At 41.0% G+C, this 26036-nt stretch overlaps 3 protein-coding genes and 1 pseudogene across 4 annotated transcripts in view; all 4 read left to right on the forward strand.

The window, feature by feature from the left end:
- Positions 1 to 26036, forward strand: part of LOC145477895 (dipeptidyl peptidase 1-like) — a 214226-nt gene that overhangs the window by 10180 nt on the left and 178010 nt on the right. The window lies entirely within an intron of this gene.
- Positions 39 to 1704, forward strand: LOC145480070 (DBH-like monooxygenase protein 1; annotated as a pseudogene).
- LOC145479859 (DBH-like monooxygenase protein 1) overlaps positions 7537 to 26036 on the forward strand; it is a 31227-nt gene continuing 12727 nt past the window's right edge. The window contains exons 1-3 of one of the 2 annotated variants that reach the window (XM_081458330.1): positions 8047 to 8506; positions 14952 to 15101; positions 15783 to 16109. In XM_081458330.1, coding sequence (XP_081314456.1) covers positions 8243 to 8506; positions 14952 to 15101; positions 15783 to 16061 — 693 coding nt within the window. In that variant the 5' untranslated portion in view covers positions 8047 to 8242 and the 3' untranslated portion in view covers positions 16062 to 16109. Of the gene's footprint in view, positions 8507 to 14951; positions 15102 to 15782; positions 16110 to 26036 lie in introns of those variants that run through there. The other variant, XM_081458329.1, reaches the window with a different exon arrangement.
- Positions 20324 to 22659, forward strand: LOC145479869 (DBH-like monooxygenase protein 1). Its single transcript, XM_081458343.1, has 2 exons — positions 20324 to 20778; positions 22399 to 22659. The coding sequence occupies exons 1-2, from the start codon at positions 20503 to 20505 to the stop codon at positions 22564 to 22566; spliced, it is 444 nt and encodes a 147-aa protein (XP_081314469.1). The 5' UTR covers positions 20324 to 20502; the 3' UTR covers positions 22567 to 22659.

The following is a 26036-nucleotide window of genomic DNA, read 5'->3' on the forward strand; positions in this document are numbered from 1 at the left end:
ACCCTCGCTCTGAACGTTCATACCAAACCCAAGCAGGCATGGCTGTTCCCTGTAAATTCTATCATTACATGGTGGTTACTTTGCTCGCACTTGCTTTCAGCGAGATCAATGCAACTTCTTATGAAAGTTCCTCCTCCCCTGATGGCTTTATCAAATTACAGTGGACTTACAAGAGCGGTAAACTGATATTCAAAATGACCTGTAGAACTACAGGCTGGTGTGCGGTAGGATTTACCACAACGGCTGATGGAAGAAACATGACGCGTTACGATATAGCGGTTGCTGGATACGTCGGTTCAATTGGATATATCGCTGTATGAAAACGTTTTCTTTTTTTTCCAGCTTTCTAACGTTCAGTCTAAACTTGGCATGAAATGCTTCTGAAGAAACAATTGCTTATCAATTCTAGTTCTATTGTTTTCAAACGCAGCTGGCCTGGGTTGATACGGTTGACATTTCTCAATAGAGCACATTTCCAACCGTTTTTTGGTTGAAATGCCACGGTAACTCCTGGGAATAGTCTTTATGCGAGCTACATCACGCGACATAATCACACAAATGCTTTTTCAACCGTTTAACTTGGTTTGAGGCCGGTTGAAAAAGTTGATCAACCAAACTAACCGAAAAAGGTTTTTCCGTAATAGAACACGAAAAATCCCAACCAACCCAGCCAACCAGAAACGGTTGATTCCAATACAACACGACCTAAGTTCCCCAGCAATTTTTTACAAATGTTCACAAATTTCTGTACTACACATTCAAAATTCCGTTCGCATGCATGCTCTTTCCTTCCTTCATTAATGAGAAATATAAAATATAATATGCCCACATGCAACAAAGCAGAGAGGGTTTTTTTTTAAGGAAAGTGCACTTCCCATTATGTTGGAAGTAAAGTTCTGCTTTGAGCGTTACATTTCAAAAGAAGTGTTTACTTTTTATAACTATGTATTGACACTTTCCTAATACTCAAAATAAAGGAACTGTTTCTCCAAAAGTCAACAAATGTCTCACTAATGAGAAATTGTTAACATCATGTGAGTCCTTGCCATGCTTTAAGTGTAAAAAAACATGGTATAAGTTTCTGCTCTTCAAGTTACATTTTAATTCCCGGATTTTAAAATTCCACCTGCATGGTAAAAATTTCTTCGTATGTAAGATAATTTTAGTTACATGAAAGTGAACGTGCGATTAAAACCTTGCTAAACTTCGTTTTGAAATATTTTAGTTAAGAACATTTATATTTTTTCATTAAGCAAGGAAGTTATCATCCATCTCCAGACGCCACTGGATCAGAGTTTCATTAATTTTGTTCTGCATGACAGCTCGCAGCCCAAACGTTTGTGAATTCAATGTGATTTATTTGGAGTCCGTGAGACAATTTCTTTTTTTCTTGACTAACGTACGGAAGAACAAACACTCAATGATTGTTCCCACAAGAGCAAAGAAAAACACAACAAATTTATTTTTATATTAAATTTCAATAACAAATTTATAATTTTTACTTAAAGTTGTATGCTTTTTGATCTTGCCAAAAGGATTTCTGGAGCACTACTACAGAACAGCCATTTCGAGATCCATCGCAAGACTTCAGTACTTCTAAAGGTAAGTGAAAACTGTGGAACAGTGACTGAGGTGGAGTTCGCTAGGAATGCAATTACAGAAGACAATGCTCACGATGTGCAGTTTATGGTGAAAAACAAATAACGTGAAATCTGTGATGAAATAAAATGAAAGGAATTTGCATGGGACATCCCACGTAGAGGCCCTTCGTCCAATGTTTTCCAGAAAAAAATGAAATGTAGATGTGTTGGTTTTTGTGGGGGAAGGAAAACCGGAGAACCCGGAGCAAAGCCCTCGGAACAAGGCAAGAACCAACAACAAACTCAACCCACTTATGACGCCGGGTCCACGATTCGAACCCGGGTCTCTATGGTGGGAGGCGAGGGCTCTAACCACTGCGCCATCTCCGCTCCTCATACTTGCATTGAACGATACCCACTGACATCCCTCGCTGGTGACCGCTTAAATGAGAGATTTCCTCTTAATTGGTTTTAAAGAAAACACCGGAAGAAAAATTTGGATTTTGCTGAGACCGGTGCCAGGGTACGCCTTAAACAGGGTGTCTAGTAACCTTTTTATGAGTTCCGCTCAACTCATATTTTTTTTTTTTTTTGTATACGAAGTTTAATTCAACCCCATTAATTGAAAATAAAAATGAAGAAACAAAACTGAGATGACGGCATATCTGGCAACATCACTGAGCAAGTCAAATCAGAACGAATCAGACTTTTCTAGATTTGGCTGGTTGAATATCTGTTATCTCAACTTTTGAGAACGAGCCAAGCAAATGACGGCTGAAGAAGGAAAGAAGAAAAGCCGGACGACCTAAAGGAAGGGCGTTAATTTCGCGACCCGTTCAGCGCAGTTAAACTTGTGTCCCGCAGTTTTGATTCAAGTTATGATCTACACAAAACACCAAACTTGTACTTTTAATTTGCAGAATGATACTGAAGTTACCGTTGTGTGAGCTTCTCATTTCTCCAAAGATGAAAATAAGGACCTCACAAAACACTCTGCGAGGGGAATCTTTCCTGGTAAACATAATCTGATCCAGGAAGTTATATCGGCCATGTTGCATCCAAACACGACAATCATGGTATCAGTTCAGTCAATGGATGCTGGATGGTCAACACTTGCACCTCCAAAAGCCGCTCAAAGGCCTTTGTCGGGTACAGCCAGCGTGCTTTTCCGTCCATCTGTTATATTTTGTACTGCTCTGTCTTTAAGCGCTTACCACCTCTCCTTCTACTGATCACTTCGTTGTTCTGATTGACAGCGGGCGAGCATGAAAGTTACGTCTTCAGCCTCCAAATTCAAGCAGACTTGCAGTATAAATACCTTTTTTTGCGAGATGTCAAAGATAGACAAATTTAATTTTATAAATTTAAGATAATTTTATTGCTACTTGGTGCACGTGGGGAGATGCTTTTTTTAATCTCACACTTACATAAAAGTTATTATTGCTATTATCATTATCATTATTTTTATTTTGGCTCGACTGTGTATCGCCAAAGTACGAACTATAACTCGGCCAGCTAAAATTGATCATCTGATATGCACCCAAGAGAGCCGAAATGTAGGATTAGGTACAAACATCCGAGATATAACACATTAGAGATGCTTCAAGACACATGCTTTTAATAACTACGATATTCCGCAATTTTCAAAACCGTGCGTGTTGCGAAAACTATGCAAAAGAAAGACTGCTCGCAGCCAAGAGTTCTCTTTTATGTCAAAAAGTGATATCATCGATTGCTATTACAGCCATTTACTACACAGTGATATAAACCGGGGGGAGCGCGGACTCCTTTCCCCAAACAGCGGCTGGTAATTAAGCCTTAGTGATATCAAAATGAGATGGAGTGTTCGTGTTTTGTCATTGCTGATAAAGAACGTGAGTTGCTGAAGACGGTAGTTTGTCACTGTTCAGTCCTCTTTGTTATTAAGTTACCCAATCCTGAACAGCTGCAGAGGCTATGACGACCTCGTCGCATTATAAAAGGAGACAATTTCGGCCACACGCTGTCAAAACTTTATGATTTGTCGAGCGCCTTCAGCCTTGTTTACAACTCTTTAAGAGAAGTCGACCGTTAAAAAAAAAAAGAGAACTGAAAAAAACGAAAAACACTTTACCATCGTAATAGATTAACTATGACTTAACAATTTCGTTCTTGGAGCCGACAGATAGAACGTTTTTTCATAGCTTGGGAGTATTAAAAAAACCGAACGCTGAGTTAGCTAAACATTTGAAAACTATTTTCGTTCATCAACTCGGCGTGATTCGAAAAACAGCATGTCAAACGCGCGCTGAGGAAAATTCCGCGTGAAGTTTTAAGAAAACGTAGCGCGAGACTTATGCGCGTGCCAAAGACTGTTTCTATGTTCGACCATGACCCCAAGATCTCCTGCCGTGTCCACGAAAACAACCACAAAATGGATTTTGGAAGTGTCAGAGTTATTGGACACGAGGCTAACTTTCACGAGCGCCTCTTCTTGAAAGCCTGAATATCAATAAAGTATCCGCAATCTGTAAATGACCACATCGCCATCCCAGAAGTCTACAAGTCTTTGACACGCTTATAAATCTCGCGCTACTTATTCTTGAAACTTCACGCGGAATTTTCCTCAGCGCGCGTTCGACGTGCTGTTTTTTTAATCACGCATACGTACTAACGTTAGCATTTCAACAGATGAAGGCGCAAGCACCAGCCGAAACGTCTTGAACAAAACATCGAAAAAATAGTCAGTGTCAAACCATTATCTTACAATGGTAGCTCCTGACTACCACTACTCCATCTCTATACACATTTAGCTGTTATAACACGCAAACTGTGGTGATAAACATGGCAATAAAACGCATGTTAAAAAACAAAGTTGTTACTTCTACTCCTAACGGTCACTTCTGAAGATGTATGTTGAAACATACGAAACGTCAAGTAAATGAACTTTGTTTTTTAACATGCGTTTTATTGCCATGTTTATCACCGCAGTTTGCGTGTTATTTCTTATCAAGCTACGATGGTCAAAGAAAAAGAGTATTTACGACATTTAGCTGTATTGTTATGTAAATCAGTATGGTAAATACGTGATGAACCTGCCAGTAGGTAGCCTGCGAACGCAGACGTATTTCCGGCTGTCCCTTGTCTCCGCCGAAAAATAACGTCTGTGAACCCGAGCCAGGAAACGATTTCTGTGACGTAATGACTTTTGGTTTCTCTTTGGCGAATCAGGTTCCATGATAGAATGAAACTCGAGTGCTCCTCGCAGCGAATGCCTCGCGCAGTAGTTCTGGGGCTATTTGAACTAAACTGTGATTGGTTTAGAATTCCTACGTCGCGGAAATCGTTTCCTGGCTCAGGTTCGCAGACGTTATTTTTCGGCGGAGACAAGCGACAGCCGGAAATACGTCTGCGTTCGCAGGTTAGCGAGTACGCAGAACAGCCGTCAAACCTCTCGCTCGAATCGGCACTCGCAGCAACTCGGCAAAACAGTCATGTCAGTCTATGCGGTCTTCATAATCTTTCTGGTCTCAGATGTTATTAATAAGATCGATGCAACCTCGTATGTAAGTCTTAGCTCCGGCGATGGAAACTTCAACCTTCAATGGACCTATAACAACAGCAAGGGGATATTCAAGATGACTTGTACCACAGGCTGGTGTGCTGTGGGATTCACCACCGCTGCTGATGGAAAAAACATGGTGAATTACGATATAGCGGTTGCTGGGTACGCTTCTAGTGCGGGCTATATTGATGTAAGTTGTATTTTCGTTTTTATATACTTTTTTGGCAGAGGTTATTTCGTAAGATGTTTTAGCAAGCCTCTCGCCTCTGAACAGGATGTTACTAAAACTGGTAACGGGGAAAGGGAAACCGGGAACGGGAGTCTGGGAACGAATGTTCAGCGGGAACCCGCCTAAGAATTCAACATGGCCGACAAAGGAAAAGAAAAGGGAACCATTTGGGGAGATGTGAGGAAGTGTTGCGGTTGTAAACGTGAGTTTCTACCGGCTCTGCCCCAGCGTCCAATATGGTACTGGGATAAACAAAGCATGAAATAGCGCCTGAGGAGAAAATCGAATCAGTATTATCACATGCTACCCCAATCGGTAAGTACAAAATGCAGACTGCAGACCAGGTACAAAATGCAGACTAGGTACGAAATGCAGACTGCAGACTGGGTACAAAACACAGACAGAATATAGACTGTTTTTCGTCAGCCTGCGAACAGGCTCCCAGTGAGCCCCGATCGCTCCGCTCTCCGAATTCTTCTGTTTCGCGCTCGCCGAATTTTTTTCCGTCCTCGCCGGGAGCCTGTTCGTAGGCTAGTTTTTCGTCTGATACGTAACATGTTATCTAAAAACATACCGAGTGTCACGCAGTCCCTTTGCCGCGGTCATCTTTGACTAACACTAGCATTATTGTGGAATATTCCTTGCTCGTTTCTTCATATATTTTGTCTTTAACAAAGCGGCCAGGCCACAGGTTATTTATCTACTGTTCACCTGATTTGCCAGCTGACTTGCCGATCAACGAAAGACCGCCAGGCTAGCTGCCGAATGCGAAGAAAGCGGACGACCCACGTTCAAAGATGGTCATGCGTATTGTCCCTTGTCCTAGATATTATATTGCGTGTTACTATTTTTAAATATTGATATGACAGCTCGCGCACAAAGTGAGAAGAAGGCTTGAAATTCTATTTAAGAACGACTGTGGCCTGACCGATTGCCATTGGGGACGTAGCTTGTGATAATATCGACTCGATTTTCACCCCAAGGCGCCATTTCATGCTTTGTTTATCGGCTTTTATCCCAGGACCAATCGGACTCCTCTCTAACAAGAACGTACAAGGCACATGATCTGGGGGCACAGCCGGTAGAAATTCACGTTTACAACTGTAACACTTCCTCACATTTCCCCAAATTGTTTCTTTTTCTTTTCCTTTGTCCGCCATGTTGAATTCTCAGGCGAATTACAACCGTACAATCGTTCCCAGACTCCCGTTCCCCGTTCCCTGTCCCGTTGCCCGTTCTCCGTTTCCCGCTCTCCTTTCCCCGTTCCCCGTTCCCCGTTCCCCGTTCCCCGTTCCCCGTTCCCCGTTCCCCGTTCCCCGTTCCCCGGTCCTCGTTGCCCATTGCCCGTTGCCCGTTGCCCGTTGCCCGTTACCCGTTGCCCGTTGCCCGTTTTCCCTTTCCCTTTCCCCGTTCCCTATACCCCGTTCCACGTTCCCCGTTGGCCGTTCCCCGTTCCCCGTTCCCCGTTCTTCGTTTCCCGTTTCCCATTCTCCGTTCCCCGCCCCGTTCCCCGTTCCTCGTTCTCCGTTCACCGTTCCTCGTTCTCCGTTCCCCGTTCCTCGTTCTCCGTGCCCCGTTCTCCGTGCCCCGTTCTCCGTTCCCCTTTCTCCGTTCCCCTTTCTCCGTTCCTCGGTTCCCGTTTCCCGTTTCCCGTTTCCCGTTGCCCGTTACCCGTTGCCCGTTACCCGTTGCCCGTTACCCGTTGCCCGTTGCCCGTTGCCCGTTTACCGTTTACCGTTTCCCATTCGCCGTTTGCCGTTTACCGTTCCCCGTTCCCTGTTCTTCGTTTCTCGTTTCTCGTTTCTCGTTTCTCGTTTCTCGTTTCTCGTTTCTCGTTTCTCGTTCCCCGTTGCCAGTTTTAGTAACATCCCTTCGAACATTCAAACTCAGCCCTAATCACACGGCCGGCCGTCTTTTATTTAAGAACGTCGACATTTGATTCTAAGAACCTGTGAGAAACCAGTGTGACCGACTTCACCTTTAGCGTAAAATATTTTGGTATTTGATTAGGTGTAGAGTGCTTTGCACCATTTTTACTTTTTCCGTTTAAAAGTAGCTGTTTGCAGTTCCTGTCAAACTTAGGCCCAGTTCAGACGTCGTGCTTTTGCCATGCCGTACTAAATTCAGGAATTAAATAAGTTCGACAAAAGCACGGCAGAAGCACGGCGTCTGAATCAAACTTTTGAATTAAGTTCGGCAAGTAATTAAGTTCGACAAGCTCTGCCGTGCTACACGACTCTGGCACGGCAGCGATTCAAACGTCGTGCTTCTGCCGCGCTAAACGAAATTCATAAATTGTATTAATGTACCTTGGCGAGATTGCGTTCCCACGGAGAGTTAGGAGGAGAATTGTTACAAGGCATCAGTATATCCTGAATTTGGTTCGGCTCTGTCACGACGTCTGAATCAAAGTTGTTTTCCTGCCGTGCTACAGTCGAACCTAATTGCAATTTGGTTCGGCACGGCAGAAGCACGACGAACTGGGCCTTAAGCGTCAAATTCTTCTCATGTTGTTTTATCATTGGTAACACTTCACTAAGGGATTGACGACTGTAACTCTGTTCGCAACTTACACGAAAGGACACGGTTTTTGTTATTGTTTACATTTTCTTGTGGTTGTTAAGAATTCACGTAATCTGGGATTGAATTCTGCCCAATCATGACAGCATTATCTTCATACACTATCCGAAAAACACTTTTTTCATAATTACGGAAGCATTTAGTTCCTCATACTTGTGTGAAAAAGTCAAAGCACGTTTCTTCACTCAGCCTTCGGCTGAGACAAGCGACAGCCGGAAATACATCTGCGTTCGCAGGCTAGCCAGTACGCAGAATAGCCGTCAAACCTCTCGCTCGAATTGGCACTCGCAGCAACTCGGCAAAACAGTCATGTCAGTCTACCCGGTCTTGATAATCTTCCTGGTCTCACATGTTGTTAATAAGATCGATGCAGCCTCGTATGCAAGTCTTAGCTCCGGCAATGGAAACTTCAGGCTACAATGGACCTATGACAACAGCAGGCTGATATTCAAGATGACTTGTGAAACCACAGGCTGGTGTTCTGTAGGATTCACCACCACTGTTGATGGAAGAAACATGGTGAATTACGATATAGTGGTTGCTGGGTACGCTTCTAGTGCGGGTTACATTGCTGTAAGTTGTATTTTCGTTTTTATATACGTTTTTGGCACAGGTAATTTCGTAAGATGTTTTAGCAAGCCTCTTGCTTTGAACATTCAAACTCAGCCCCTTAAACACACGACCGGCCGACGTTTATTTAAGAACGTCGACATTTGATTTAAGAACGTATGATGAACCAATGTGACCGTCTTCACCTTTAGCGAAAAGTGTTTTGATATTTGGTTAGGTGTAGATTGCTTTGCACCATTTTTTCTTTTTTCCGTTTGCAGTTCCTGTCGAACTTCAGCGTCAAATTCTTCTTATATGTCGTTTTATCATTGGCAACACTTCACTAAGGGATTGACGACCGGCTATAAGTCTATTCGCGACTTACACGAAAGGATACGGTTTTTGTTATTGTCTTCAGTTTCTTGTGGTCGTTAAGAATTCACGTAATCTGGGATTAAATTCTGCCAAATCATGACAGCATTATCTCTTTATACACTATCCGAAAAACACTTTTTTATAATTACGGAAGCATTTAGTTCCTCATACTTGTGTGAAAAAGTCAAAGCACGTTTGTTAACTGTAGGTTATGTTGTATTAAGCACCCTTCGTCTCACACAGAGCTACAAAAAAATTTCAATTTATTGACACAGTTTTTCATTTTCACCGTTCGGACAAATATCCGAGCATATCTCCACGCCAAATGGAGGCTATTGTTTACATATTTCCGCGCCAAATTGCGTTAATCCACGTTTACTGCAAAACAAAGACTGCTCGCAGCCAAGTGTACTCTTTTATGTCAAGAAATTATATCATCGATTTCTTTTACAGCCCTTTACTACACAGTGATATGAAGGGGAAGGAGCGCGGACTCCTTTCCCGAACAGCGGCTGGTAATCGAGCCTGAGTGATATCAAAATGAGATGGAGTGTTTATGTTTAATCATTGCTGAGAAAGAACGTGAGCTGCTGAAGACGGTAGTTTGTCAGTGTTTAGTCCTCTTTGTTATTAAGTTATCCAAGCCTGACCAGCTACACAAGCTATGACGACCTCGTCGCATGATAAAAGCGAGGCAATTTCGGCCACAAGCTGTCAAAACATCATCATTCGTGATATTACAATTCTTTAAAAGAAGTCGACCGTAAAAAAAAGGAGAAAAAAAACACACTTTCCCTTGGTAATAATGACTCAACAATTTCGTTGTTGGAGCCGTGCTGTTTTTTGAATCACACGTACTAACGTTAGTATTTCAACTGATAAAGGCTCAAGCACCAGCCGAAAGGTCTTGAACAAAACATCAAAAAAAATAGTCAGTGTGGTAAATTCGTAATGAACCTGTCAGTACGAAGTCTGCGAACGCAGGCGTATTTCTGGCTGTCGACATCAGGAAATACGTCAGCGTTCGCAGGCTAGCCAGTATACAGAATAGCCGTCAAACTTCTCGCTGGAATCGGCACTCGCAGCAACTCGGCAAAACAGTCATGTCTGTCTATGCGGTCTTGATAATCTTCCCGGTCTCAGATGTTGTTAATAAGATCGATGTAACCTCGTAAGCAAGTCTTGGCTCTGGCGATGGAAACTTCAAGCTACAATGGACTTATAACAACAGAAAGTTGATATTGAAAATTACTTGTAAAACCACACGCTGGTGAGCTGTGGGGATTTACCACCACTGCTGACGGAAAAAACATGGTCAATTACGATATAGCCGTTGCTGGGCACGCTTTTAGTGCGGGTTATATTGACGTAAGTTGTATTTTCGTTTTCATTTACCTTTCTAGCAGAGGCATTTACGTAGGATGTTTTAGCAAGCCTTCCGTTTCGAACATTCAAACTCAGCCCATTAAACACATAGCCGGCCGGCGTTTATTTAAGAACGTCGACATTTAAATTTAAGAACGTATGTCAAACTATGTGACCGACTTCACCTTTAGCGCAAAATATTTTGGTATTTGGTTAGGTGTAGAGTGCTTTGCACCATTTTTTTTCTTTTTCCGTTAAAATGTAGCTGTTTGCAGTTCCTGTCAAGCTTAAGCGTCAAATTCTTCTTATGTCGTATCATTGGCAACACTTCACTAAGAGATTATAATTACGGAAGCATTTAGTTCCTCATACTTGTGTGAAAAATTCAAAGCACGTTCAGTTGTTAACTGCAGTTAATATAATGATAGCAGCTTGCATCTCCACACACAGAGCTACAAAAAAAATGCAGTATTCAGTAGCTCTTTGTTCAGAAAAACAATAACCCGACCAATGGATTACCTTAGGAATTAAAAACATACACGAATCATGCACGAAATTAAATTAATTATATCGAATTATACCTGAAAAGTGCGGTACGTAATTTCGACACGCGATCTGACACAATATACACCAGGTTTTGAAGCTGCTTTTGCGGCGTTTTGTGAAAAATAGATCTGAAACGAACAATAAATCGATTTATCATTCGATGCATTTTTTTCTTTTCTTCATTGGCCGAAAGCCTAACAAGTGACCGGGAAATAACTGCCCACAAATAATGGTCTGCTCATGGGTAATGCCGTCTAAATGTGTTTGTTGTAAGTGCAGTAGGACCTTAATTTAACGAGGTCGCCGGGGACCGGCCAAATGTGTTCGTTAAATCGAGGGTTCGTTATGTCGAAAACCTCGATATAACGAATTTTGAGGGGAAACGACCAAAATGTTCGTTATATCGAGGTCATAGTTAATGATTGATTTGTAACACAGGTGACTTCTGTCACGCAGTTCAATGCAGTTTTCGTCACCCAGAAGTGCCGCGTTTTGAGATGCAATTCATTAAGCGTGGTGGCTTTCAGTATCAATTATTTTCACTTTTGAGGGGACGCGCGGCTTTTTTTCACCAGAGAACGACACTTTCAGAGTAGCGATTTAAAAATGTTGCAAAATTGAGGTTATACAGAAAATTGTCTATGTAAACAAGGAAACGGGCTTTAGTGTTGTTATGTTGCACTACCCAACATTTCCGGATTTCAAAGAAGATAGAGCAGAAGTTAATTGATGTCGAAATACTATAGTGCCAATGTCTATGACATATAATAAGCCGTTGACTGAAAGGTTGCTGTCTCCTTACCATAAGGATTACAAGGATTTGTTGACTGTTGATCTGTTCAGCGTTCATCTTCTGTCGCATGTTGACATTGTAATTCATTATATCGAGGTAGATTTTACGTTTGGGCTTCCGGATTAAGTTCGTTATATCGAAGAATTCGTTATATCGAGGTTCTATTCCATACATTTTACTGTAACTTTGGCCGGGACATAGAATATCGTTCGTTATATCGAGGACTTCGTTAAATAGAGGTTCGTTAAATCGAGGTTCCACTGTAACATTTAGCCTGCAAGCAAGCTCATCTTTGAGCCACGCGCGCAAGCGGCGAAGAGCAAAGCGATCCGTCGGGAAGGAGTCTGGTGAAGAGGCGCGAAGAAGGTGAGCCTGCCTTGATCTCTGTAATTTTTTCATTTCTGCTTCGCCTGAGCGAAGTGAAATACCATTGGTCAAAAAGCGGGAAAGGCGTGAAAACTGTCGACCTATTATGTTTGATGAGGATTGTTTATATCCCTATGTACTAGTAGTAATCAGAGATTGTGAGAGTGCGTTCGACGCTCTCACTTTAATATATAATTATATATCGTAAATAAATGATTTCACTAGCTGATTTTCAACCTTTGTCTATTGCTAAAATCAACATTTTTCAGCAACAACCGAGGTTTTACAGTCAGATATGCATAGTGTCAAAGTCCATGCTAGTGAAGAGGTCACGATTTGTTGATACGTTGCGTGACGCTGCCAGTTTCTGTCAAGTTTCATAGAATATTTAAATTATGTACATTATTCTAAGCTAGCATTTGCAGTCGCGTGCTCGTTTCGCGACTAATTCGAGTATTTCCCCTGATGAATAAAGTAGTCTATGGATCTTGCCTTCAGAGTACTTTTCCACCGATTTCAAACAATAAAATTTCGACCGGATAAAGACTGAGCTATCTGTCGCGACTGGAACTAATCAACAAATGCAGTCAAAATGTAGCTGTTCCCACGGTTATCATCCCAAAGCCAAGTCGTGTTAATAAACAAGGACAATTCCCACAGATTGCGATTAATGCTGCCGTCGAAGCGTTTAAATTCGCCAAAATCTAACGCTGAGAGCACATAATAGCGAGGCGTACGGCGACTGAATGGAAAAAGATCCATCGGAAAGACGAGCTCACATGGCCTGCTCACATATTCACATGTTCGCCACATGTCTTATCACATGTCTTAGCATTAAACGGTACCAGTTTACTGGCCGTGACATGCCCCTGCAAATATCAAGCGGGGTGGCCATTTTGGTGTCCTTACAGGAATGTGTTTTTTTTTCAGCCTAGAACCGTGCACAGGGGACCAACTCTGAAAAGCCACAGGTCAAAATTAGGTTTGCGTTCCACTTCGTCGAACGCAATTATATGGCTGTCTCACAAGGACTGGGAACTACCGAATTCACGAATTTGATTGGCTGAAATCGATATTGACCGCGGTCTAGATTCTCCCATCTAGACTGGCATCTAGACCGGTTTCATCTTGCGTTGAAAAAGTAGGAAACCAAAATACAAAAATGCTCACCGTTTTCTTTTATTTTCTTCTCAATCATTTATGAAAGTGCCAAAAAGCCTGACGACCAAACCAAATAAACAAACAAACAAACAAACAAACAAAAAAGTAAAGAGGACGAGCAAATTTCGGCAGGTTTAAGTTAAGCTCATCTCCGTTTGCAAGCAAAATGTTAGCAAACCAGTTACATTAAACGAATTAAAGTTTTCTTCTTTGCCATATAATAAACATCTTATTAACCGAGCTAAGTCGGTCTGTATGGGAGAATCTTGACCTCGGTCGTGTGTACAGACCTCACTGCGTTCGGTCTGTACTCACGACCTCGGTCAAGATTCTCCCATACACACCTCCTGCTCGGTTAATAAGAGCTAAGTACTAGTCGGTAATTTACCGTGCGTTCTCAAAATAAAAAATAAGTCGCACATATGGGGGAGTCAGAGGAAGAGTTTAGTGCGGATATTACTGCTGTTTTAACAAAGTTCCAGGCCAAAGAGGGAGCAGAAAATAGCAGTTGAAAGTATGTTAATGAATCAAGATGTACTTGTCGCGTTGCCAACTGTATATGGGAAGAATTAAATATTACAAACGTATGTGACTGTAAGCGGCCAACGAAATAACACGAAGGCGTTTACCCGTTAGCGTTTAACGCATAACAGCATTATCAAAGACCGCACTGCCGAAGCAAGATCACTTGGAATCAAGTGCGTGTCCTTGCTAGACATAAACTTTGACGGTTTTTCTTCGGCAAAACTAGCACTTTATCGACAACTGATATCGCGCCTGCATGTTGTTATGAAAAAAGTTTAAAGTTTTCCCAAGATATTTGAGCTGCCGCCAAAGTTCATACTGAAAAGTAGTTGTCTTATTATCGTTATTCTTATAATTAAAGCTTCGTTTTCAAAATGTATTCCGTCCACAATAAAACGCAAAGCCAGCCTTTTCAAATTTCTCCGGTCTGAAGACCGTTTTCGAAAAGCACCGTTTTTGTGACCATGGTTATTAACCAGTCTTCTCAGTACTATCCATGTTGTGACGGATTAGTGTGGAAGGAAGGCCTTACCGTAGAAATAAAGCTCGGTTTTCAAATTTCTCTGGCGTAGTATGGAGGCTGACTTATTTACAGTTTTCCTGGAGTGCTGAAATAAATTAGATTCCGTAATTAATTTGTGAGACTTTTTATCACTATCGACCCAATCAAGAAGGTGCATGGCTCCATAGCGTAACCGTTTATCGCGTTGCGCGCCCTAGCGCTAGTGTTATGTTTTGAAAGCCGATTTTGCATTCGTTTTGACTCCCAGTCCTTGAAATAGTGTTTAACTATCAACTCTGTTAAAATCTTGGCTTTTAGTCTTGAATTACAAATGCCCAAACAAATGCTTTCATTTGCCATTCATTAGGCTTTATTTGTGATTTTCTTGAGTTTTCTTTGGTGCAATCAACCAAACCTTCCACCGGAAATCGAATCCGGCGGGATGCGAATTTTAAGTACGAAAAAAGTAGGGTTTGTACAGGCAGTTTTTTTTTCTCTACTTTTGCAAATTTATGTCTTTAAACGCTGCGGAAAAACTGGTCAAATAGATTTCCCTGAAAATGTTATGGAATTTCACCGAACGAAACGCGAGAAAATTCACTGTCAGTTTTGCTTTTTGTGCTCATGTTGAGGTCATGAAATATCGAAAAACACTGACTGGGTTTCCTTTGAGCGGGCACAGATTACTTGAACTTTCGTCTTCAGCGGGAGTGCGATCGTAAAACTATGGGGAGTACCTTAACAATCCCTTCAACGAGGTAGTTTTGTTTTGTATGCTATTTTTTGTCACATTGTCGAGGTTCATTTTTTTTTATGATAGTCTAATTTGTCCACAGGATCACTGGAGCACATTCCTTGGATATCCTCCTAAAGATGGGACACAGAACTACGACCTCATTGCCGCAAGTGAAAGTGGCTCAACTACTGTTGTAGAGTTCTCTAGAGATGCTATTACGGGAGACGATGCCAAAGATGTGCAGTTTATGGTATGACTCCATTCTAATGTTAAATTAATTTTTTTTATATTACGGAAAAGTGCATGCAACAATAAATTATTCATATAAGGCCTATATGGCGGATTCACTCTGTTTAACAGTTTAATACCTTGATACAGTTTAATACTGTTTAATACTGTTTAATACCTTGATAATCTCTTGTAGGAGTTCAATCGTAAGTTCTCCCTTACAATGTTACACGTCACTTTTTTGCACGAATTTTCATTTTAATGTAAGGAAAGACCCCCTCCCCTCTCACCCTTCCAAAACAACAACAACAACAACAACAACAACAACAACAACAAAAACGAACAACGGTCGTACTTTTTGCGCTGTGTAGCAAAAGTCTATAATTATAGGAGTTCAATCTTAAGTGCTCCCTAACAACGTTACAAGTTCTCTTTTTTGCACGAATCAAACCCAAACCCTAACTCCCACAGTGCCTCACTACACCCAGGCTCCAGTTGTTCAAAGGGTGGATAACGCTTTCTGCCGGAACCATTCTAATATGTAGTAAAAAAAAAAAAAAAAAAAAAAAGACCTCCAAATACGGAGCTAGATTTCTATTTCTGGAGATGAAGAGCCATTTTTGAATCAAACTCGACTATGGTACAAGCTGCAATTGTTTTTTTACTACAATGTTTATCTACAGCTGACTCTTTTGCTTTGCAGAATGACACTGAAGTCAAAGTTGTATATGCTTACCACATCAGCAGTGATGCAAATGGTGGCGTACCAAAGCACACCAACAGTGGGATTTTAGATGGAAAGCACAACCTGATACTGATGGCAATATCCGCCATGCAGCCATCTTCCACAGTGATACCTCCAACTTCCACAGCGATGCCTCCAACTTCACCAAAGGATTCAGTTGGCTCTGGTGTGATTGGCCCATATTTTTCATTTTATATTGTGCTCTCATGCTTAAGCGTGTATTTTATGTGTTTGTAAATTATAAAGCTGAAGGGATCAAGGATAGTTGTCCCGATTACAAGTCCACAAGGTCTTAGATAATATTTGTTGCCGTGTTTACATAGGCTCTGATAATAGAGTAGGGTTGTTTCTGAGGCAAATATTACATTAGCAGAACAGATAACTTTCGAGCAAAATAGACCAAAACTTTGATGCTCTTTTTTAATAGTGCCGCATCTTTTCTAGTTTACTTACTTAAAAATAGTTGATGTCCTTAAAAAACGTCCAAATTTAATAATCTTACCAAATATCAATAAAATCAAAGCGTGCAAAGCAGCTAATAATGTAAAACGCGAAGGAAAGAAGACACCCACATATTAAAAGCAACAATTTCAAGCGAGTGTTGGCGAAACACACAAAAAATATCAACAGTACAACATGACCCATTGGAAAAAGCGGTCCCTCTCACTGAAGTTCTTGAAAACAAACATAGCAAACAAGTTTAATGAGACTCCTTAAGATTACAGTAAAAATTTTGAACCTGTCTGGTTTTCGTCAACAAATGCGTTGACTTATTACAACTAACAATTACTGACTTACCGATTACTGGCAAAACGTACGCAAAAGAGTCAACAGTACAACAACTTTGTTCCCTGGGTACCAGAGGGTTTATTTTGTTTTCGTGGCGAAGCTGCGATTGAGATCGTGTTCTCGATCGCGGCTTTTCCGCTTACAATCGCAGCTTCGTCACCCACACACACACAAAAAAACCCTCTGGCACCCAGGGCAACAATTTTGTTGACTTATCCAAGCTTTCAAAACTTGTCTCTTCCCCATTTTTTCCAGATTTTGGATTTTATAGAGATTTTATCCAAAAATCTTTACGTTTCTTCCATTTGTATATTTGTTATGATATTGTTTCAATTTTGGAGTTATTCTGGTATTTCTGAAGAATTTTTGAAATCAAAGATGGCAGATCCAACATAGCGAACTTTGTAAGTGAAATATCATCATGGTTGACACATGATTATGACCTAAGTTTGAACGCTTTACATGCCGTACTCGTGCATTCTTGATTGCCACTGGGCCATCACCTAAGGTAATTCATAGGGTTGGGGACACGAAGAGCCCCTCGCTCCTCCTTTCCTGGCTAAATTGGGTTAAGCTCTACACCAACGCTGTCCTTCATTGATTTACGAGTAGAATTTATCCCAGACTTGTTCTTAATACTCATCTTGACGACAATTATAATTTCCTCAGTACGTCCAGTAGACTGAAAAATAATTCAAATGCAATATGTTGCCTTATTATACGGCTAGTTCCGTGAGCGGGCAAGATGAATCAAATCCTGCGCTGTGACTGGCTACCGGAGGGGGCAAGATGGAGCTATCTTACCCGCTCGGGACTACCCGCCGTGTCCCGGAAGAAAAATTTCCTCGAAAGCCATATAATAAGTCCTTTATTGACCAAGTTTGTTCGCTGAAGATGGCTTGATATTGACCTCGTTCTTTTTTTGCGAGTTTATGGACCTCGACTCCGTCTCGGTCCATAAACACGCAAAAAACAGAACTTGGCCAATATCCAGCCATCTTGACCTCACACTTGGTCAATAACCCGTACATCATATCTGAGTGTCACTAAATACTGGCTAATTAATAAATACCAATAAATATCAATTAATTAAATGCTTTTGTCATGCTTAGCGCTAGTTTTAGTGTAGTATGTGCTTGATAAGTGTTATGCTTTGCTTTGAGCTACGTAGTATAAATTGCTATCTCGGGGAGGCAAGTTGTTCTTCCGTTTTACTGATTTAATAAAGTTTGTTGTCGTTGTTGTTGTTGGTTTTGCTTCTTTCTTTTGTCCCCGATAAGCAATGCAAGCAAAAAAATGACGGAAGGAAACGAACATTCAGTTTTCCCGTGAATATATTATCATTTGGTGGTTTTTTAAAGTCAAGAAATAGATTATGGTGGATATGAGATGGCGGCTCTTTATATGACATGACCTAATAACACGTGGTATGACGTGTTTGTGTCATGTTGCTCACCTCAAAAGACACATTTTTGGAGTACAGTACACCCACTAATTTCCATTTATCATCGCTAAAATAGGGTTCACATCGTGTTTTGCAAGGCTTTGGGCCAAAACATTTCAACAAAGTCACGAGCTGCGAAGAATTTGGACAACACGTAGTGTTAAGGATCTGTCTTGTACCAGGCCTCGTTTTCAAACAGAGGCTTTAAATTAGCAGTCCAATATTAGTAAGGCGACGAAAGCGAGGCGTTCGCAATAAAATAGCCTAGGCTGGCCAATGCCCTCAAAGGACGGATGACAACACGTCAACAAAACGAGTGTTATGTATCAGAGCGTTAAGATAAACAAAATGACAGCGAAGTTAAGAGGCCCTGCGCCTAAGAAACGACCGATGATTTCCGGCTAAAAAATAAAATCGGCCGATTTTTATCTCCCAAGCAGAGGTTACCGAATACTACTCAAAAATGAATTTCTTTTGTTTCAGTTTCGCTTTAAACCAAAAATATCGAGCCACAAACTTTTTCCGTCTGATAGCAGCAAAATCAGGCCGAAAATAAGCCCCCACAAAAAACTGTTCAGAAATTACTATCGCAACGCAAAACAATGAGAAAACTACACAGTGTGGAAGAAAAAGGCCTTTTAATGTAGTATCATTCGATAAACATCAAAAAACTGCCGAAGCGATTAACAAATAAAGTTTCAAATATTGCATACTAAATTAGATGGAGTGTTGGAACTGATTTTAAAATAATTATTTCTCAAAAGTTCAACGCTTTTGAAAGCAATCACAGTGATGAATTAGACATTGGAGGAATATACATCACGTTTCTGGAAAAACATTTTTCGGCCAAAGTATATTGACTTTGTACAAAGCGTTCAAAGTTACCGTGTTTACCGTTATCCTGCTACTTCGGCGAAACACTTCTCTTTTGCCAATACGGCCGTGGATAGCGTGGTAAACGCTACTTTAAACCTTGCTAGGCATTCAAAGACCATCCTGAGTAGAAGAACGTAGAATTAAAAGAGAAAGGAAGATGAAAAATACGCAGAAAAAGAAAATAACTCGAAATTACCATCTGCTAACGAAAGTTGAATCTGGAAAATGTCATGGCGTGACAGCGGCCATTGACGTCATTTGTCACGTCAAGTCGCAAGAACGTGGGAAAATGAGTCTGCAATGTCCTTCGGGTGGTCAGCGGCTAGGGATCCAGTCGTGACCCCATAAGTCAGATCACGCTGCGGCCAAAACGGTGTGGCGGTTGGGGAAGTATTTCTTTTTCAGTGACCATCATTTGTGAAAAATAACATAACATTGTTCCACTAAACGTTTTCTGGCCGGGAAAAACTGTTTTCCTATTTGTGCATTCGTTTGGATTCCGCCGCTATTTATACAAATGACGTCAATGGCCGCTGTCACGCCACGACATTTTCCAGATTCAACTTTCGTTAGCAAATGGTAATTTCGAGTTTTTATTTTCTTTTTCTGCGTATTTTTCATCTTCCTTTCTCTTTTGATTCTACGTCTTTCTACTTAGGATGGTCTCTGAATGCCTAGCAAGGTTTAAAGTGGCGTTTACCACGCTATCCACGGCCGTATTGGCAAAAGAGAAGTGCTTCGCCGAAGTAGCAGGATAACGGTAAACACGGTAACTTTGAACGCTTTGTACAAAGTCAATATACCTTGGCCGAAAAATGTTTTTCCAGAAACGTGATCTGTATCCCTCCAATGTCTGATTCATCACGGTGATTGCTTTCAAAAGGGTTGAACTTTTGAGAAATAATTATTTTAAAATCAGCTCCAACGCTCCATCTAATTTAGTATGCAATATTTGAAACTTTATTTTTTAATCGCTTCGGCAGTTTTTTGATGTTTATCGAATGATATTGCATTAAAAGGCCTTTTTCTTCAACACTGTGTAGTTTTCTCATTATTTTGCGTTGCGATAGTAATTTCTGAACAGTTTTTTGTGGGGGCTTATTTTCGGCCTGATTTTGCTGCTATCAGACGGAAAAAGTTTGTGGCTCGATATTTTTGGTTTAAAGCGAAACTGAAACAAAAGAAATTCATTTTTAAATAGTATTCGGTAACCTCTGCTTGGGAGATAAAAATCGGCCGATTTTATTTTTTAGCCGGAAATCATCGGTCGTTTCTTAGGCGCAGGGCCTCTTAAACTTCTGCGCTAATCTAGGACCTGGAATAGGCCCACCTTACTTTTTTTTTTCATGTAGACATGTTACATTAGAGTGAACAGAGCACGCAACGGAATCACGAGAATTTCTATTTTACAACTGATGCTTACATGTTGAAAGCTTGTACAAACAAACAATTTCGGCCTGGTGGAAATGACATGAACAGTTGTTAATATATCCTACTTGACAAAGCTGTCCACCAAGAGAAAACCGTCGCTTTGAGCAAAAATAAAGTTCACACCAAACCCAAGCAGGCATGGCTGTTTCCTGTAAATTCTATCATTACATGGCGGTTACTTTGCTCGCACTTGCTCTTAGCGAGATCGATGCAACTTCGTATGCAAGTCTCTCCTCCCCTGATGGCTTTATCAAGCTGCAGTGGACTTACAACAGCGGTAAATTGATCTTCAAAATGACTTGTAGAACTACTGGCTGGTGTGCTGTAGGATTTACCACAACGGCTGATGGAAGAAACATGAAGCGTTACGATATAGCAGTTGCTGGGTACGTCGGTTCAATTGGATATATCGCTGTAAGTTGACCTAATTGTACCTTTTATGAAAACGTTTTCTTTTTTCAGTTTTCTAGCGTTCAGTCTAAACTTGACGTTAAATACTTATGAAGAAACAGTTGAACATCAAGTTTGATCCCCCTTCGCAACTGCATGCTATAATTATCATCTTAGAGAAAACAAATACTCTTTCGACTTTCATGGCAGTATGTCAACATTAAGGCCGTGTTCTATTGGGATCAACCGTTTCAACCGCAGCTGGTTTGGGTTGATACGGTTGACGATTCTCAGTAGAACACTTTTCCAACCGTTTTTTTGGTTGAAATGCGGTAACTCCTGGGAATAGTCCTTACGTGAGCTACTATCACGCTTCATAATCGCGCAAATGCTTTTCAACCGTTTCAACCTGGTTTGAGGCCGGTTGAAAAAGTTGATCGACCAAATCAACCGAAAATGGTTTTTCCCAATGGAACACAAAAAATCCTAACCAACCAGAAATGGTTGATCCCAATATATAGAACACGACCCAAGTGCCCCAGCAATTTTTTACAAGTGTTCACAAATTTCTGTGCTACATATTCAAAATTTCCGTTCGCATCCATGTTCTTGCTTCCTTGATTAATGAGAAATGGAACAAGCTAAGCTTACAAAGGCGAGACTGACATTCAAGTCGTCGTTTTTCCAACATTGATCTAAACATGTTATATTTTATTTTACACATCTTCTGTAATGAATTTGCAGTTTGTAACATGCTAAACGTGGTTCATTTGTTAACGCAGCCAATATATACCAACGGAACGAAGAATCAGGCTCATTCGCTAAAATTCTGCGTATTTCTTCTCATTTCCAGCCAGTTTGGTCAATCAGTTTCTTGGCACCAGTTTTAACATGAAAACTATTTTAAAATATAATATGCCCACATGCAACAAAGCAGAGAGAAAAGATCAGGAGGATTTTTTAAGGAAGATGCACTTCCCATGATGTTGAATGGAAAGTTCTGCTTTTAGCGTTACATTTCTAAAGAAGTGTTTACTTTTTATGACTATATATTGACATTTTCCTACTACTCAAAATAAAAGAATTGTTTCTCTAAAAGTCAACAAACGTCTCATTAAAGAGAAATTGTTGACCTCATCCGAGTCGTTGCCATTCTTTAATTAAAAAAAAAACATTGCTTAAGTTTCTATTCCACAAGTTACATTTTAATTTCTGGGTTTCAAAATTCCACCTGCGTAGTGAAAATCTCTTCGCATATAAGTTAGTTTCAGTTACATAAAAGTGAACGTGCGATTAAAACCTTGCTAACCTTCGTTTTGAAAAATTTTGGTTAAGAACATTGATATTTTTTCATTAAGCAAGGGAGTTATCATCCGTCTCCAGACGTGATTGGAACAGAGTTTCATTAATTTTGTTCTGCATGATAACTCGCAGCTCAAACGCCAGTGAAATCAATGTGATTTATTTGGAGTCCGTGAAACAATTTCCTTTTTATGGACTAACGCACGGAAGAACAAAACACTTAATGATTGCTCCCACAAAAAAAAACAAACAAAAAAACAGCAAATTTGATTTTATATTAAATTTCAATGAAAAATCTATAATTTTTACCAAAGGTTGTACGCCTTTTGATCTTGCCAAAAGGATTTCTGGAGCACTACCACAGAACAGCCAATGAGAGATCCATCGCAAGACTTCATACTTATAAAGGCAAGTGAAAACGGTGGAACAGTGACCGAGGTGGAGTTCGCTAGGAATGCAATTACACAAGACAATGCTCACGATGTGCAGCTTATGGTAAGAAACAAATAAAGTGAAATCTGTGATGAAATAAAATGAAAGGAATTTGCAGTGGAACATCCCACGTAGAGGCCCTTCGTTCAACGTTTTTCAGAAAAAAAAAAAAAAAAAATGAAATGTTAGTAGAAGTACGGTTTTTGTAGAGGGAGGAAAACCGGAGAACCCGGAGAAAAACCCTCGAAACCAGGCGAGAACCAACGACAATCTTTACCCACTTATGAGGCCGGCCCGGTCCAGGATTCGAACCCGGACCTCTTTGGTAAGAGGTGAGGGCTCTAACCACTGCGCCATCTCCGCTCCCCATACTTGCATTGAGCGGTACCCAGTGACGTCCCTCGCTGGTGACCGCTTAACTGAGAGGTGTCCTCTTAATTGGTTTTACAGAAAACATGGGAAGAAAAATTTGGATTTTGCTGAAACCCGTGCCAGGGTACGCCTTAAACAGAGTGTATAGTGACCTTTTCATGAAGTCCGCTCAACTCCTAACTTTGTATACGAAGTTTAATTCAACCCCATTAATTAAGAATAAAAATGAAGAAACAAAACTGAGATGACGGCATATCCTGGCAACATCACTGACCGAGTGAAATCAGAACGAGTCAGGCTTTTCTAGATTTGGCTGGTTGAATATCTGTTATCTCAACTTTTGAGAACGAGCCAGGCAAATGACGGCGGAAGAAGGAAAGAAGAGAAGCCGGACGACCTAAAGGGAGGGCGTTGATTCCGCGACACATTCAGCGCAGTTAAAAGTTGTGTTCCGCAATTTTGATTCAAGTTATGATCTACACAAAACACCAAACTGGTACTTTTAATTTGCAGAATGATACTGAAGTTACGGTTGTGTGGGCTTCTCATTTCTCCAAAGATGAAAATAACGACCTCACAAAACACATTGCGAGGGGAATCTTTCCTGGCAAACATAATCTGATCCAGGAGGCTATATCAGCCATGCTGCAGCCAAACACGACAATCATGGTATCGGTTCAGACAATGGATGCTGGATGGTCAACACTTGCACCTCCAAGATTCGCTGAAAGGCCTTTGTCGGGTACAGCCAGCGTGCTTTTCCCATCTGTTATATTTTGTACTGCTCTGTCTTTAAGCGCTTACCACCTCTCCTTGTAACACATCGTTGTTTTGATTGGCAGTGGACGAGCATGAAATTTACATCTCCAGCCTCCAAATTCAAGCAGACTTGCAGTATAAATACCTTTTTTTTCGAGTTGCCAGATTTGTATACATTTTAGATAATTTTATTTCTACTTGGTGCACGTGAGGAAATGCTACTTTTTTTTATCTGACGCGTACATAAGAGTTATTATTGTTATTATCGTTATCATTATTATTATTTTGGCTCGACTGTGTATCGCCAAAGTACGAACTATAACTCGGCCAGCTAAAATTAATCACCTGATATGCACCTAAGAGAGCCGAAATGTAGGATTAGGTACAAACATCTGAGATACAACACATAAGAGCTGCTTCAAGACTCATGCTTTTAATAACTACGTTATTCCGCAATTTTCAAAACCGTGCGTGTTGCGAAAACCATGCAAAAGAAAGACTGCTCGCAACCAAGGGTTCTCTTTTATGTCAAAAAATGATATTATCGATTGCTATTACAGTCATTTACTACACAGTGATATAAACCGGGGGGAGCGCGGACTCCTTTCCCCAAACAGCGGCTGGTAATCGAGCCTTAGTGATATCAAAATGAGATGGAGTGTTCGTGTTTTGTCATTGCTGATAAAGAACGTGAGTTGCTGAAGACGGTAGTTTGTCACTGTTCAGTCCTCTTTGTTATTAAGTTACCCAAGCCTGAACAGCTGCAGAGGCTATGACGACCTCGTCGCATGATAAAAGGAGACAATTTCGGCCACACGCTGTCAAAACTTCATGATTTGTCGAGCGCCTTCAGCCTTGTTTACAACTCTTTAAGAGAAGTCGACCGTTAAAAAAAAAAAGAGAAAAGAAAAGAAAAACACTTTACCATCGTAATAGATTAACTATGACTTAACAATTTCGTCCTTGGAGCCGACAGATGGAACGTTTTTTCATAGCTTGGAAGTATTAAAAAAACCGAACGTCGAGTTAGCTAAACATTTTAAAACTATTTTCGTTCATCAACTCGGCGTGATTCGAAAAACAGCATGTCAAACGCGCGCTGAGGAAAATTCCGCGTGAAGTTTTAAGAAAACGTAGCGCGAGACTTATGCGCGTGCCAAAGACTGTTTCTATGTTCGACCATGACCCCAAGATCTCCTGCCATGTCCACGAAAACAACCACAAAATGGATTTTGGAAGTGTCAGAGTTGTTGGACACGAGGCTAACTTTCACGAGCGCCTCTTCTTGAAAGCCTGGATATCAATAAAGTATCCGCAATCTGTAAATGACCACATCGCCATCCCAGAAGTCTACAAGTCTTTGGCACGCTTATAAATCTCGCGCTACCTATTCTTGAAACTTCACGCGGAATTTTCCTCAGCGCGCGTTCGACGTGCTGTTTTTTTAATCACGCATACGTACTAACGTTAGCATTTCAACTGATGAAGGCGCAAGCACCAGCCGAAACGTCTTGAACAAAACATCGAAAAAATAGTCAGTGTCAAACCATTATCTTACAATGGTAGCTCCTGACTACCACTACTCCATCTCTAAACACATTTAGCTGTTATAACACGCAAACTGTGGTGATAAACATGGCAATAAAACGCATGTTAAAAAACAAAGTTGTTACTTCTACTCCTAACGGTCACTTCTGAAGATGTATGTTGAAACATACGAAACGTCAAGTAAATGAACTTTGTTTTTTAACATGCGTTTTATTGCCATGTTTATCACCGCAGTTTGCGTGTTATTTCTTATCAAGCTACGATGGTCAAAGAAAAAGAGTATTTACGACATTTAGCTGTATTGTTATGTAAATCAGTATGGTGAATTCGTGATGAACCTGCCAGTAGGTAGCCTGCGAACGCAGACGTATTTCCGGCTGTCCCTTGTCTCCGCCGAAAAATAACGTCTGTGAACCCGAGCCAGGAAACGATTTCTGTGACGTAATGACTTTTGGTTTCTCTTTGGCGAATCAGGTTCCATGATAGAATGAAACTCGAGTGCTCCTCGCAGCGAATGCCTCGCGCAGTAGTTCTGGGGCTATTTGAACTAAACTGTGATTGGTTTAGAATTCCTACGTCGCGGAAATCGTTTCCTGGCTCAGGTTCGCAGACGTTATTTTTCGGCGGAGACAAGCGACAGCCGGAAATACGTCTGCGTTCGCAGGCTAGCCAGTTCGCAGAATAGCCGTCAAACCTCTCGCTCGAATCGGCACTCGCAGCAACTCGGCAAAACAGTCATGTCAGTCTATGCGGTCTTCATAATCTTTCTGGTCTCGGATGTTATTAATAAGATCGATGCAACCTCGTATGTAAGTCTTAGCTCCGGCGATGGAAACTTCAACCTTCAATGGACCTATAACAACAGCAAG

Source organism: Orbicella franksi, chromosome 2 (genome assembly GCF_964199315.1).
Source record: "Orbicella franksi chromosome 2, jaOrbFran1.1, whole genome shotgun sequence".
NCBI lineage: Eukaryota > Metazoa > Cnidaria > Anthozoa > Scleractinia > Merulinidae > Orbicella > Orbicella franksi.